The sequence below is a fragment of the Hoplias malabaricus genome, chromosome 17 (genome assembly GCF_029633855.1).
Source record: "Hoplias malabaricus isolate fHopMal1 chromosome 17, fHopMal1.hap1, whole genome shotgun sequence".
Classification (NCBI taxonomy): Eukaryota; Metazoa; Chordata; class Actinopteri; order Characiformes; family Erythrinidae; genus Hoplias; species Hoplias malabaricus.
Genome location: NC_089816.1, coordinates 29579354 through 29593030, shown reverse-complemented (window position 1 = coordinate 29593030; position 13677 = coordinate 29579354). Strand labels below are relative to the sequence as shown.

General features: G+C 38.8%; 1 protein-coding gene across 1 annotated transcript in view; it reads left to right on the top strand.

Moving 5' to 3' along the window:
- LOC136674158 (teneurin-1-like) overlaps positions 1-13677 on the top strand; it is a 362280-nt gene that overhangs the window by 130360 nt on the left and 218243 nt on the right. Inside the window, exon 4 of the mRNA XM_066650044.1 lies at positions 5651-5888. Within this exon, the coding sequence (XP_066506141.1) occupies positions 5651-5888 (238 nt within the window). The remainder of the gene's footprint in view (positions 1-5650; positions 5889-13677) is intronic.

Genomic DNA, 13677 nt, shown 5'->3' with positions numbered 1-13677 from the left:
AAGGCTAATGTATTAACAGGGAAAAAGTGTAGAATTGCAGTTTAACTTAATGGAGAGTTGTAAAATGATTTGGGTTAGATCTGTAACAATTTTCTGTGGTAATTTTCACACTGTTACTAGAGAATTAGAAAAGGATTTTATGGTTACTGTGCCTTTGATAGTGATATATTTAAATTAGCTGTACTTGATTATTTCAAAAAAAAAAAACTTAATTCTTGAACTAAAGGACTTAAGTCGGAGCTGAGTTCATAGTCCTGTGACTTGACTCCACACTTCTTGTAATATTAAAATTACAATATACGTTCTTTCAAAAATATGTATGTAAAACTGAAATACTGCGGCACGGTGGCACAGCAGGTAGTGTCGCAGTCACACAGCTCCAGGGACCTGGAGGTTGTGGGTTCGTTTCGCGCTCCAGGTGACTGTCTGTGAGGAGTTCTGCCCGTGTCCGCATGGCTCTGGTTTCCTCCCACAGTCCAAAAACACGCATTGGTAGGTGGATTGGCGACTCAAAAAGTGTTCGTAAGTGTGAGTGAATGAGTGTGTTTATATGTGTGTTGCCCTGTGTAGGACTGGCGCCCTCTTCAGGGTGTATTCCCGCCTTGCGCCCAATGATTCCAGGTAGGCTCTGGACCCACCGCGACCCTGAACTGGATAAGGGTTACAAATAATGAATGAATGAATGAAACTGAAATACTGAAATTAGGCAAACAAATACTAAAAAAAAGTCTGAGCACCACACCTGTCTCTATACCGTTCAGCAATAACACTATGACCTCCTCCTAGTTTCTACACTCACTGTGCTTTGTAGTTAATGTATCGGTTGCATTGCTTATATATGTGCATTGCTTTCACCCTTTCAATGATCAGGATGCCCATAGCACCACCACAGAGCAGGTATGACTTGGGTTTTGGATCATTCTCAGCGCTACAGTGACATTGACGTGGTGGTGTGTTAGTATGTGTTGTGTTGGTACAAATCCCACAACATTATGCTGCAGAATGTTGGATCTGTGTTCTGTAGAGTGTTGTGGCATTTGTAGTCTAAAACTCTTCATCCAGTACTGGTACCTAACCAGTGTGAACAAATCCTCACACAATTGTTCCAGAAACTATTGCAAGGACCCAGTAGAGGAGCAGAAGCTGTTATTGCAGCAAAGAGTAGGTGGGTTGGTTCAAAATACCTGTTAATACCCTTAATATCAGAAAAATTATTTATGAGCAGGTGTTCCAAAACTTTAGGCCACAGAGTGCAGGAATCAGGGACTTGAAATATAAACACAAGTACTTCAAAAGATGTCCCAGGTGGTCCTTCTGAGGGAAGGAGAGAGAGTGCGTGAGGGAGAGAGCGAGAGCACCTCTTCATGAAGACCCTTTGAAAATGTCAAAATGTCCAACAGCCACAGGAGCCAATCTCATTTCACGGTCACAACCATTGCCCAATATTAATTTTGTTGTATCGTGCCCTTATTAAGCTAATCTCTGCCCTGAGAAAAGGGGGAGAGCATTTTGGTAAGCCATGCTAATTTTTAGCGTTAGCTAAACTAATTTAGTCAGTTCATTAGCCAGCGTTTGCCGCCGTCTCTGAAGTTCAATTATGCATTAACGGGCAGTGGAACAAAACATGGAGCACGCAAGCCACAGAGAGGTGGAAATGCGTTAATGAGCGTGAAATGTGTATTTTTGATGAGTTTTTATATTTTTCTCCATGGCAATTTGCAACAGCTTGTGCACAACACCTGCAAACTAGTCCAACATGCTAAGTGACAATAGTAGATCCAGTATACAATAAATCTCCAAACATTTGTAGACTCTAGATAATTAGATATTTCGAGGTGTGTTCTTTGATTAATGGACATGGATGTTGAATTTTACATGCCGAGCTTGCGTTATCTTCATAGAAATTAATATAAGGGAATTAAGTTTCAAAGCTCAAGGCAAGCGGGGTATACACCCAGCAGCGTTGGGTTGGGGACATGTGGAGTTGTCCTCTAGAGGGCTAGAGCACCTTTTATAATAGAGAACAAATCATCCAATATCAGTATGTGATTTATTAATGTTTTTGTGGTTGAATGATATCAAATATTCACAGCAGTATTGCTTATAGATCTGCACCAATATGAACACCAGCGACATGCAAATAAATAAATAATAAAAATACAATTCAATTAATAAAAGACACATATAAGAAGAGCAATAACGTTTTTGTCATAATTGCATTAACTCTGTAATATATGTGCCTTACTGCAGTCAGTTTTATCAGAAAATTGTGAAGATGGCTGTTTTTATTTATTTTTTTGTTTGTTTTTTTTGGGGTTTTTTTGGGCTTGGAGCCCGGTGCACAATTATTCTCAAAACTCCCTCACCACAGCTGCGGGTGTCTCAGCGATCGTCCCATTATTAATCATAATCTTTTGAACCGGGTCTGTGCATCCATTACTACTATCAGATGTTAGATGCTGGGAGTCATGAGCTGGCAAAGCAAACAATTGCAGCAGTGGGGTTTGTTGACGAAATGCGATATCTCCCATTCTGCGTTACTGACTTGTTGTCCAGCACATGGCTTCATTGGCAGCTCTCAGATTGCTTTTAGCTCCGTACTTTAACAATATCGCCACGTTTCCAGGGCCCAGCCAGGCCTCGTCTTATTCATGCAGGCAAGAAGTCATATTGGGTAAGTTTACGGCACTTTGGCTGTCATGTCCCAAAGCTACTGCAGCTAAGCTCTCTAATGTACCATCTGGCTCTTCCACTGAACACACACACACACACACACACACACACACTCACTCACTGCACCACCAAGACTGTCTGCCTAGTGACAGACTAGCCAGGAAGATTATGAAGCAGTTCTCATGCATTTTGTCACCAACACATCAGGTGGAGGTATATATATATATATATATATATATATATATGCATGTTGCGGTTCCAAAATTACAGACTGTAGTCAGTTTGTTGCTCTGCATACTTTTTGCCCCCTGTCATTTAATTGTCAGAACCCACCCAGGACCTCCAAAAAGCAGGTAAGATTTGTGAAATGGATTATTCTCAGAGTTGCAGTAACATTGACCTAGTGGTGGTGTGTTAGTGAGTTAGTCTGTTGTGTTAACTGGATCAGACACAGCAGTGCTGCTGGAGTTTTTAAATCACCTCAGTGTCACCTCAGTGTCTAGCCAACAGGGTCCTGTGGGTAGTGAACAATGACCACCGAAGGTTATATATATGATACACTGCAGCATTCTGTGGCTATGGAATACACTAAAGTTTAGCACAACCCTTTATCTTTTATTACTTCAGTGTGGATGATGTGTGTGTTTTTTTTTTATAAAATATATTTCATATTTTAGAAAGCCCACAAGTGACTTATTATGATATTGTAATTAAAAAAAAGGTATCTGACTGTCAGGAGTGGGTACTGCAGTGTTTCATGTCAGTCTGGCTCTGAAAATAGTAAGCGCAAACTTAAGTGGAACTTTGAAAATGATCTAAAACCAAATGCCCTTTTAGATTTGCCTTTCAAACGATCAGCCAATATGATGTGGCTCAGGATTTTGAAATGTCTTCTTGCATTCTTTTTTTTCTGCACACAGTTTATGATGTTTCTGCTCGTCCTGACATTCCAGCTGACTCATGTGAAGGGCAGCATGCCCTTGCTATTCTCTATGAAACGCTGCTTTCGTGTTTGGGATTGAATACAGATCCAGATTTTTTATTGTGCTCAAATGACGTCATCGCATGTTCAATAACGCTGCCGTAGAACAGAGACATTGGCAGTTCTTGCTATAGCTGTGGAAGACACTTCAAGGGACCATCCAATAAACGCCATGCCCAAGACTCCACATCTGCCTCGGGAGGCTTTTGTGATGCCTTTTTCTCTCCTATTGTAATGACTCTTATTTCACACTTCATATTTTGCCACAGTGTGAGCAAATTGTCTCCGGATATCTATATAAGTGCTGACATATATCTGAAACCAGATCAGGAGAACTGAACCCAGCTTCTGGAACAAATAGGTCCATTTGGTAGAAGTAGTCCAACTGACAGGCCCGGGCCATAAAAGTGCATAAAAGTGCCCAGTAAAGGAAATAAGTTACTATGCCTTCTTCAGAACAACAAAGTCTTCTATTGACTAAAATGTCTGCACTATTTAATGGTGTGTATTACTATATAAAATGTACAATGGTTGAATTATTAAGTGACTGATCTTAAGACTTACTCAGTAATTGTCAAATGAGTACCACTGGTCTGCTTACACTACCACAAATCTAGTCCCCTGGACCCCAAGGAACTCGTGTAACTCAGAAACTCAAAAGGTGGCAACCTCGTTCCTTGCCTTGTCCTTAAGCATGGGGATGCCTTGCACCCTCTGGACCCTGAATGATCCTGAGAGACTGTGTGGCGAGCTGATGGTCTTCTCTAGAGATTGCATGTTTGATTTTAACAGAGCGCAAGGTGTTTCCACTGCTTAAGGGCAAGGCTGCCCTTTTACTCCAGGATGTAGTTTTTATTTGCCAGTGGTCCCCTTTTTTTGAGTATCTGAGTTTCAGGAGTTCCTCTGTGTCCAGTGAGCTGGACCTTTATTAAGGCAAGCAGATCAGCTGTAGCCTTGAGACGTAAGTAAGTACGATTAAATAATACGTTGTCGCCATGTTATTGTTTTTGAAAAAAAGAGCTATCATAATTACTTGGAACTAAATATAGTTACTATAAATATAGTTATATTAACTTCCAGGTAGAATTTTAGAACAAGAATGCACATATAAATGTTTAAAAAAAGTAATTTTGAAATGATTATTAATTAGGTTGTAAACACTTTAAAAGATATTAATAATCATGTAACTGACCTGTTATTTTCCAAATAGAGAAACCACATCCATCTACTCTGTTAAACTTCAGATCTTGAAGAATACTAACATTTTGAGGTCACTTTTCATTTGCTCGTTCTATCTTTGTGGTACAGATGATTATTAGTGACCTTTATGGTGTTTAAACCCTAATAACCATGCAATTAACATATTATAAAACATTATATGTGTATCTCTGTTATAAAGTGGTACCAATTTTCCTTCTTTGAAGTAAATTGGGTAAAATATAAGTCCAAATATACAATTAAACAAACTTTCAAATTAGTGAATTCTGTGACTTGAAAAAAATAACAATTCTTTCTTGAATACTGATTGACTTCATACATCATAGAGAAAACAAAAGAAACAAATAAACACAATCTAATAATGTGACCTGTATGATCAAATATAAATGTATAGTACTTGTATGAATTTGTGTAGTAACAGTTATCTGATTGGATTATTATTATTATTATTATTATTATTATTTGTATGTGAGTATTTTTGTACGAGTTTTAAATAAAATAAAATAAAAAAAATTTCATAACAGCTTTTGAATTTTGCTGGTGTATTTTGTCCAACTCCAATTTTAAAACCTCTTAGAAATGCAATATCTTGCATATACTGTTTTGAGAAAATGTCTTCAAAGTAGTGTGATGTTTTATCTTTTAACCATTTTGCCTGCACTGTTAATTTGCTTCTACGTAGATTAATGAGGCTTGAAGTTACAAGTTTGAAAATTTCTAAATCTCTCTCTCTCTCTCTCTCTCTCTCTCTCCCTCTGTATGTCTTTATTTCTGCAGAACTTCCCAGTAGTCCAGGTGGTCAGTTCACCTTCCGGCCCCTCCCACCACCTCCTCCACCCCCCCACGCCTGCACCTGCGCCCGTCCGGCTCCATACGCCCATGTCACGCTGCAAAGGAACACCATGCCCCTGCGCAGCCAGACTAATCAAGTGACCGACACTAGCTCTGGACAACCCGACAACAGCCAGCTCCACAACAACTGGGTCCTCAACAGCAACATCCCTTTGGAGACCAGGTCAGTTCACACAGCTTGGACATTCTTTTATACAATAAAATTACTGTACCCTGTTTTACATAGTTAATAAATCAATATTATATTTTCAGATTTTTTTTCTTCTAAAGGAATATTAGGTGAAGTTTAGTATTTTTGCTCCTGGGCTGTCCGTACTCTTGCAGAGTGTAATTCAGTTATACAGCACTGTGCTGAAATCAAGGGGCAGGGAGGGGTTGTGTGTTTATACCCTCCTCCAAAAGTAACATAGTGCAGTTTCTGCAGTGCTAAGCCCAGACTAGAAACAAAAGGGTCTCTATTCTCCATATTACAGGTCAGTGAAGGATTACAGTTATTTTGAAACTGTAATTTTAAGGTAAAATATTGCCTAGTTTTCCTTTAAATTAAATAGAGGGCACTCTTCTGTATGTTATTTAATATACGTATTAGGGTGCATTAAAAATAACAAATAAATACCAATAAATATAGCTTTAACATTTTTATACATAATTGAGTTGGTGTGTTCTCCCTGTGTCTGCGTGGGTTTCCTCCGGGTGCTCCGGTTTCCTCCCACAGTTCAAAAACACACGTTGGTAGGTGGATTGGCGACTCAAAAAGTGTCCGTAGGTGTGAGTGTGTGAATGTGTGTGTGTGTGTCTGTGTTGCCCTGTGAAGGACTGGCGCCCCCTCCAGGGTGTATTCCCGCCTTGCGCCCAATGATTCCAGGTAGGCTCTGGACCCCCACGACCCTGAATTGGATACGCGCTTACAGATAATGATTGATGATTGATTGATTTTTATACATAATTATATTATATACATTATATAAAATGATTTTAAACAATTTTGATTAATTATCAGTCTCCCCTTTAGCTAGGATTACCCCAATCACACACATTTTTTAAAAATTTCTTTTAAACTACTGCTACCATATTTTCACTACATACCTCAATATTCTTGGAGAAGAATGCTATCCAGTTCTGCTGTAACACATGGCCACACCAGCTAGTATGTTGGGGATGATGGCCATGTGCAAAAGGACAGTTGAACACTCTTTGACTCCTGATCTGTGATGCTTAAGTCATCACTGTGGATAATAACGTATTTGGTGTGCTTCTCTATGGAGATTTTAAAAGCAGTTTGTGCACGTCTATCTCTATCAAAAAGCCATCAGTCAGAAGTGCAGAAACAAGACTTTTTATACTGAATGGGAATATGAATGTGTGAATGTGATTTACTACATAACAACATATGTAAGTACATAGTCAATACTGTATCAGCAATGACTTGTCTTCTAAGCATTAATAAGCAGTCTCTGTTATTAAACCATGCTTATTTTTTAGTAATTTCTACATACTTTTGTAGGCTATTTCTTTTTTACAAGGATGGAATATTTGCTTCCTAATGCCCCATATATGTCAGACTTTTGCCGTAAAAGAATCCTTATGGGATGACTTGCGGAATAATTGAAGCTTGTGATAGGTAATATCTCTGGGTTGATAATAATAGTAGACGTGGTGCTTCGACTGCGTTATTACTTGCCTTGCGCGTCCCATCTGGACTCGTTTTTATTTGTGCGAACATCTGTGGCCCTGTAGAAAGACTTTGTCAGATTTGTAACTTCCATTTTAACTTTTATCCGTCTTCCACTGCGCCGACCGCCAGCAGTGCCAGATTTCCTGCGCTCTGAACAATTTCCTTAAAACGTTTTCTAAACAGCCACAGTGTTGATAATGACTGTGCAAAGCGACTCTCTCTCTATCTATCTATCTATCTAGCTATTTTTCCTTGTGTGCAGTATGTAGAAATTTGTCTCAGAAAGCATACAGCAAGACAAATATTCTGTTTGCATTTTTAATGAAGACTTGGTAACAGCTGAATTCATACATTAAATGACTTGGGATGAGATTGGCACCCAGCCAGCCATGAAGAAAGGTTTTTAATAAGATATGAATCTACCCGTAATTAGATCCTCTGCTTTCGTTCAGAAGAGAGAGAGTGAGAGAAGTGGGGGGGGGGGGTGTTGGAGCTTGGGGGTGTTGAGGGGGAATGCAGTGACTATTTAAATTAATGATTGGTTTAAATATAAATATCTGAAAGGGCCAGCAAGTCAAGTCTAATTATGTGGCTTTATTTCTGACCAAACTCAGTCCTGCTCACCATACGTGATATTTGGCGAACCAGCTGCAGTTTGGCAAATGTTAGCCTGTTAGTCTTTTTTTCATTTGTTCAACTTTTAGCCTTAAAGCCTGAAATTTTGTTAAGCCTGTTGTAATTTTAGATGTAAAATACCAAATGGAACTGACTTAAATTTAACAAATAAGTAACACAAGTTGAGACATTGGCCCTGTGAAGGACTGGCGCCCCCTCCAGGGTGTATTCCTGCCTCAGAACACTCACTCCACACACACACACTGGTGAGAAGCAGCAGCCAAACGCGCACAGCATACTCTCGACCAGGAACGACCGTCCACCTGGAGGACTGCATCGGGCACTAGGATTTCACCCAGGACAGAGCGCCAATCTATATCTGGGCTCACACATACAGACATTCATTCACATACACACTCATTCACTCACACCAGGACAGTTATTACAGAAGCCAATTCACCTACTCTCCATGTTTTTGGACTGTGGGAGGAAACCGGAGCCCCCGGAGGAAACCCACGCAGACACAGTGAGAACATGGAAATTCCACCCAGATGGGACTTGAACCCAAGATCCCAGCGCTGTCTATTGACATTATCAGAAGCAAAATTAAGATCACATGAATGAATAAATAAATAAAATCATAATAAGTTGTGACTTATATGATATATTGATTTATATTTAATCCCAACCACTCTCATTATTCTTCACCAATTCCACTCGATAACTAGCAAGGACACGTCAAATTACCAACGATACCACCAACCTGGGAGGGTGAATGCAAGCATATGCTTCCCCTGAGACATGTAGCGCTAGACACCACCTTTTGAACCACCACTAATGCCTTGCCACTGGACAGCCTCATGCGCTGGAGGCGACTGCCAGCTGCCCAGATTTGCCATGTCAGCCAAACAGACGCCCGCACTGGCTAACACAGTGTGTTTTAAAGTTTAATTGCTCAAAACTGCATGTTTTGGCAGTGCATTAAACAAGCAGCAACAATTGAGTTCTTCCAATGAAAAAACCATATCAGCCATTTCCAATTTTAAGTAGCACTGCTTGCTGATGCAGTCGAAGCAGTCGAGAAAAACAGTTTTACAGGGTGAACTTACATTTACATTGAAAAATACAGTCAAGTAAAGAGAGGAAATGCTATAGTGACAGTTGTCTTTTAAATAGAGGGCATCATGAGTTTTGTTTTTTAATAAAGTCACAATTTGATACTTCTTTGCAAGTGCTCAATTAATAAAAGCATAAACATAATTTTTATTTTGGATGACATTCAGCTAAAATGTTCAGGGGGATTTTTTTCAGACGGAGTAAGCTGTAGAACACTGAGACAGAAGTGTCAAGTTAGGAGGAGTGATAATTGATAAGCAGTCAGGATGAACAATTCCCATGAACAGCTGCAACCAGCTTGGAGGTGAAATGAGACGTGCCTTCTGCCTCTCTCTCACTTTCACTCACTCTTTCTCTCTCTCTCTCTCTCTCTCTCTCTCTCTCTCTCTCTCTCTCTCTCTCTCTCTCCACTTCACCAGTGGAATCGTTTCACCTTCATCACCTTTATAGGCTGTACCAGGGAAAATAAAGACAAACACAAGCGTATTCCCCACTACTTGGTCGCTTATTTTGCAACAAATGCTTTTGAGCTTTTTGTTTGTTGTGTCATTAAGGCGGCTCCCGAACTGATTAATTAGTGCTTAGAGCCTATCGGAGATAAATTGGCTGTGTGCTTATCCCAGACACTTTGACATTGAACTGCTGCTTTACAGAGGCTGATCAAAGTTGTTTTTTTCTTTTTCCCCCGTCTCTTCTTCCTCTCCCATCCACTCCCTTAAGATAGCGCTCAACGATTTTGTGCAGGTGTAAACTTATCTTCATTCTGTGTGTGTTAGCTGCCATTATTTCTGGCGCAAGCTCATCTAACAATTGGCGTGAGTCTGAGGAAATCTGCTTGAGCAGCTGTTTTTGGAAGTTCTAAAACTTCTGAATATACACCAGGGTGATGTTAAGGCAAAGCAAAAAATAATAATAATAATAACTAAGTGTATTAGATTGCTGCATGGCTAGATGCCTGTGTAGATGTGCAATATTTTTCTTTATTTTTCGGATTTTCAGGATTTGATTAAATTACAAATTGCTATGGAATATTCATGTTTTAAAGGAAGTGGAAAGGGTAGATTTAATGAATATTGCTGTAGATGCTTGGGTTGAAATATGAAAGAGAGGCGCAGATTTAATTGGATATCTCTGCAGGTATTTAGTGGGAAAAATTGGAATGAAAGACGTTTATTTGATTGAATGTTGCTACAGAACGCTCATTTGTTCAAATGGAATGTGAGGAGTTGATTTAATTAGAGATTACTATAGATTCTTGGTTTCTAATGGATTTGATTGGATATTGTTGATGTTTTAAAGAGAGTGAAACACATTGATTTGATCGTAGTTTGGTGTAGATACTTTAAAGGGAATAGAAAGACTTGCTCTGATTGGATCGTGTGGAATGCTCCTATTTTAAAGAGAAGAATTTATTTTTTGGGGATATTGTTGCTGATACTTGTCTATAATGGGAATGCATAGAGTTGATGTGATTGGATGTTGTTGCTGAATACTCCTTTTTCAAAGAGCATGAGAGCAGCTGGTTTAAGTGCATGTTGCTGCGAGATACTCCTTTTTAAAGGGTCTACGAGTATTTGATTTGATTGGATATTGGTAAGGTATTGAAAGGAGTTGATTTGATCAGGAACCACTGCAAATACACGTTTTTAAAAGGGGACGAGAGACGACTATTTGATTGGATACTGCAGAAAGTACTTGGGATTTTAAAAGAGTGAGAGGAGTTGATTTGATTAGATACTACTGTAGATAATGGTCTTCTAAATGGAGAAAGTAATGGATTTGATTGGATGTTAAATACTACATACTTGGATTCTTACAGGGAATGAGAGGAAATGATATGATGGCATATAGTGGTTAATAATTGTTTTTTAAAAAATAAAATAAATGTTAAGATTAGGATTTTCAGTTCTTAAAACATTAGGATAATCACTTTTTAAAGATAACATATTTGATTGGATATTGCTATATATATATATATATATGCATTTTTGAAGAGAATGTAGACAGTCAATTTAATAGGCTATTGCTGTTAAGGGGCTGAAATGAATTGATTTGATTGGCTATTGCTCTGGATACCTGTGTTTTCAAGGCAATGAGAGATGTTGATTTTATTGGATATTGCTGATAAATTCTCAGTTATTACAAAGCATTAAAGGTAAGGGGTTTAGTTTATTTTTGAGATAAATTTTGTTTTGCATTGTGAAGCATTCATTTGATTGGGAGGGGGTGAGTATGGTTTGTTGCTACCTCACACCTCCAAGGTCCTGGAGCCCAGGGTTCAGTTCACATCTTGGGTTTTCTCACATAAACCTAAAACACAGGTTGGTAGCTGGATTGGCTCTATCCATAAGAGTGAGTGGTTTACTGACTGGGGGAGCGTGAGGTACCCACCGAAGGATTAGCGTCCTATACAGAGTGTGTTCCCACCTTGCACTGTGTGTAATTCTGGGTATGCTCTGGAGCCACTTTGACCCTGATCAGGATCAACTGGACAGAATATGAATGAATAAAGCAATTATTTGATTGCATACTGCTGCAGAAACCATTTTTTAATAAGCAGTAAAAACTGAATTGGATTTGAAATTGCTTCAGAATTCTGAGTTTATACAGGAAAATGAGAATATATTTCACTGGTTATTACTGCAGAGATGTGTTTGCTTTTAGCAAAAGCATGCCTATTTAGACCTGTTGAGAACAGCCATGATATCATATCCCGAATTCATGGTGTTAATGAAAAATGCTTGCAATTACAGACCTGAGTGGAAGATATTGAGCTGCCTGATGCCTGAGAACATGACCCGGCTCGTGTGAGGCTTCTAATTGAAGTCCTTTTCATCAGCTTTTGAAAGTTAAGAATAGTTCTTCTGGCGGGCAGATCTCCTGAAGTGAAGTAACACTCATTTTCTTGGGGAGTCCTCCAGGGAAATATGGGCTCCTATATGAGATTGGAGGCTGTTGGGTGTAGCCTGTGGATATTGTCTTTGACAATCAAGGAAATGTGAAAGATGTATAAATAGAGATTTCTATTTAAAGATAGTGATTTTTTTTTCTGCAGACATGAAAAAAAGAAAAAAAAAATCACATAAATGATGTCATTGCCTGTGGACTGGCGAGAATAACAAAAAGCACCCTAGATCTCTGTCATATTTCAAAATGGTGGGAATCGCAGCTGGGGTAGAACTGCTTTTGTGATGTTCCCCTGAAGGGGCTGGAGTGGGTCTCAAATCGCTTGTTCTGTTTTTCCTCTCTCTCCCTCTCTCTCTCCCTCTCTCTCTGCCTCTCTTTCTCTCCTATTCTTTTTTTTGTTCTCTCTGCCTCTTAGTTTATTTTGTTTTTCTGTCTTTTTTCTTTCATTCTTTCTTTTTCTTTCTCTTCTCTCACACATAATCATACTATAGTTCTTTTTGTTCATTCTCTCTCTCTGTCTCTGTCTGTCTCTCTCTCTCTCTCTGTCTCTCTCTCACACACTGTCTAGTTCTTTCTTTCTTTCTTTCTGTCTTTTTTCTTTCATTCTTTCTTTTTCTTTCTCTTCTCTCACACATAATCATACCATAGTCCTTTGTTTTGTTCATTCTCTCTCTCTCTCTGTCTCTCACACACTGTCTAGTTCTTTCTTTCTTTCTGTCTTTTTTCTTTCATTCTTTCTTTTTCTTTTTCTTCTCTCACACATAATCATACTATAGTTCTTTGTTTTGTTCATTCTCTCTCTCTCTCTCTCTGTCTCTTTCTCTCTCACACTGTCTAGTTCTTTCTTTCTTTCTTTCTTTCTTTCTTTTTTTCTTTCTTTCTTTCTTTCTTTCTTTCTTTCTTTCTTTCTTTCTTTCCCCTCCCTCCCCTCCTGCAGAGGACTGAGGCTGACCAGGTAACTGGATGTTTCACACTCTGAGAGAGAGAGAGAGAGAGGGGTTAACCATTGAATTGTGTTAATTACTATCTTTTCACTACATTTATGACTGGATTTCCCGGATTATCCCTTCAAGCACTGAACTTTAAAGCTCACATTTTAAAAATTACTTTCACTCCTGTCTTGGAACATGCTGCTGTTTGTTTTCGATCCTGCAGTCTCTGAGGCATGTTTTATCATTAGACACAAATGTACCCGTAAAAGTTTTTTATATCAAATTTCATTTTGTACTAACCAAGGAAATGCTGATGTACTCGGTAGGTGCACACTTATTACTCTGAACTCACATAGTAATGTGACTGACTGAATGAATGAATGAATGAATGAATGAATTAACTCATGACTCATAATTTGTAGGAAATATAACAGGTAGCCTAAGAAAGTGTTAAAATAATTCTTAAATAAATATATACACACCCCACCCTGCCCCAGCTGACAAGTAATTGTGTCCGTCTTTTGCAAAACTGCACCCAGCATCAACTTCTGGTTATGCCACTGATCCAGAATGTAAACTGGAGTTTGAACAATCAGAATTTGACCAATCAGAAAGTACCAATTAAATCACTCTATCAGTCTATGTTGGCAATTATTGTTTTGTAAAATGATATTTGTTCACCACTTTAATGTTAGCTAGCGGGGTCG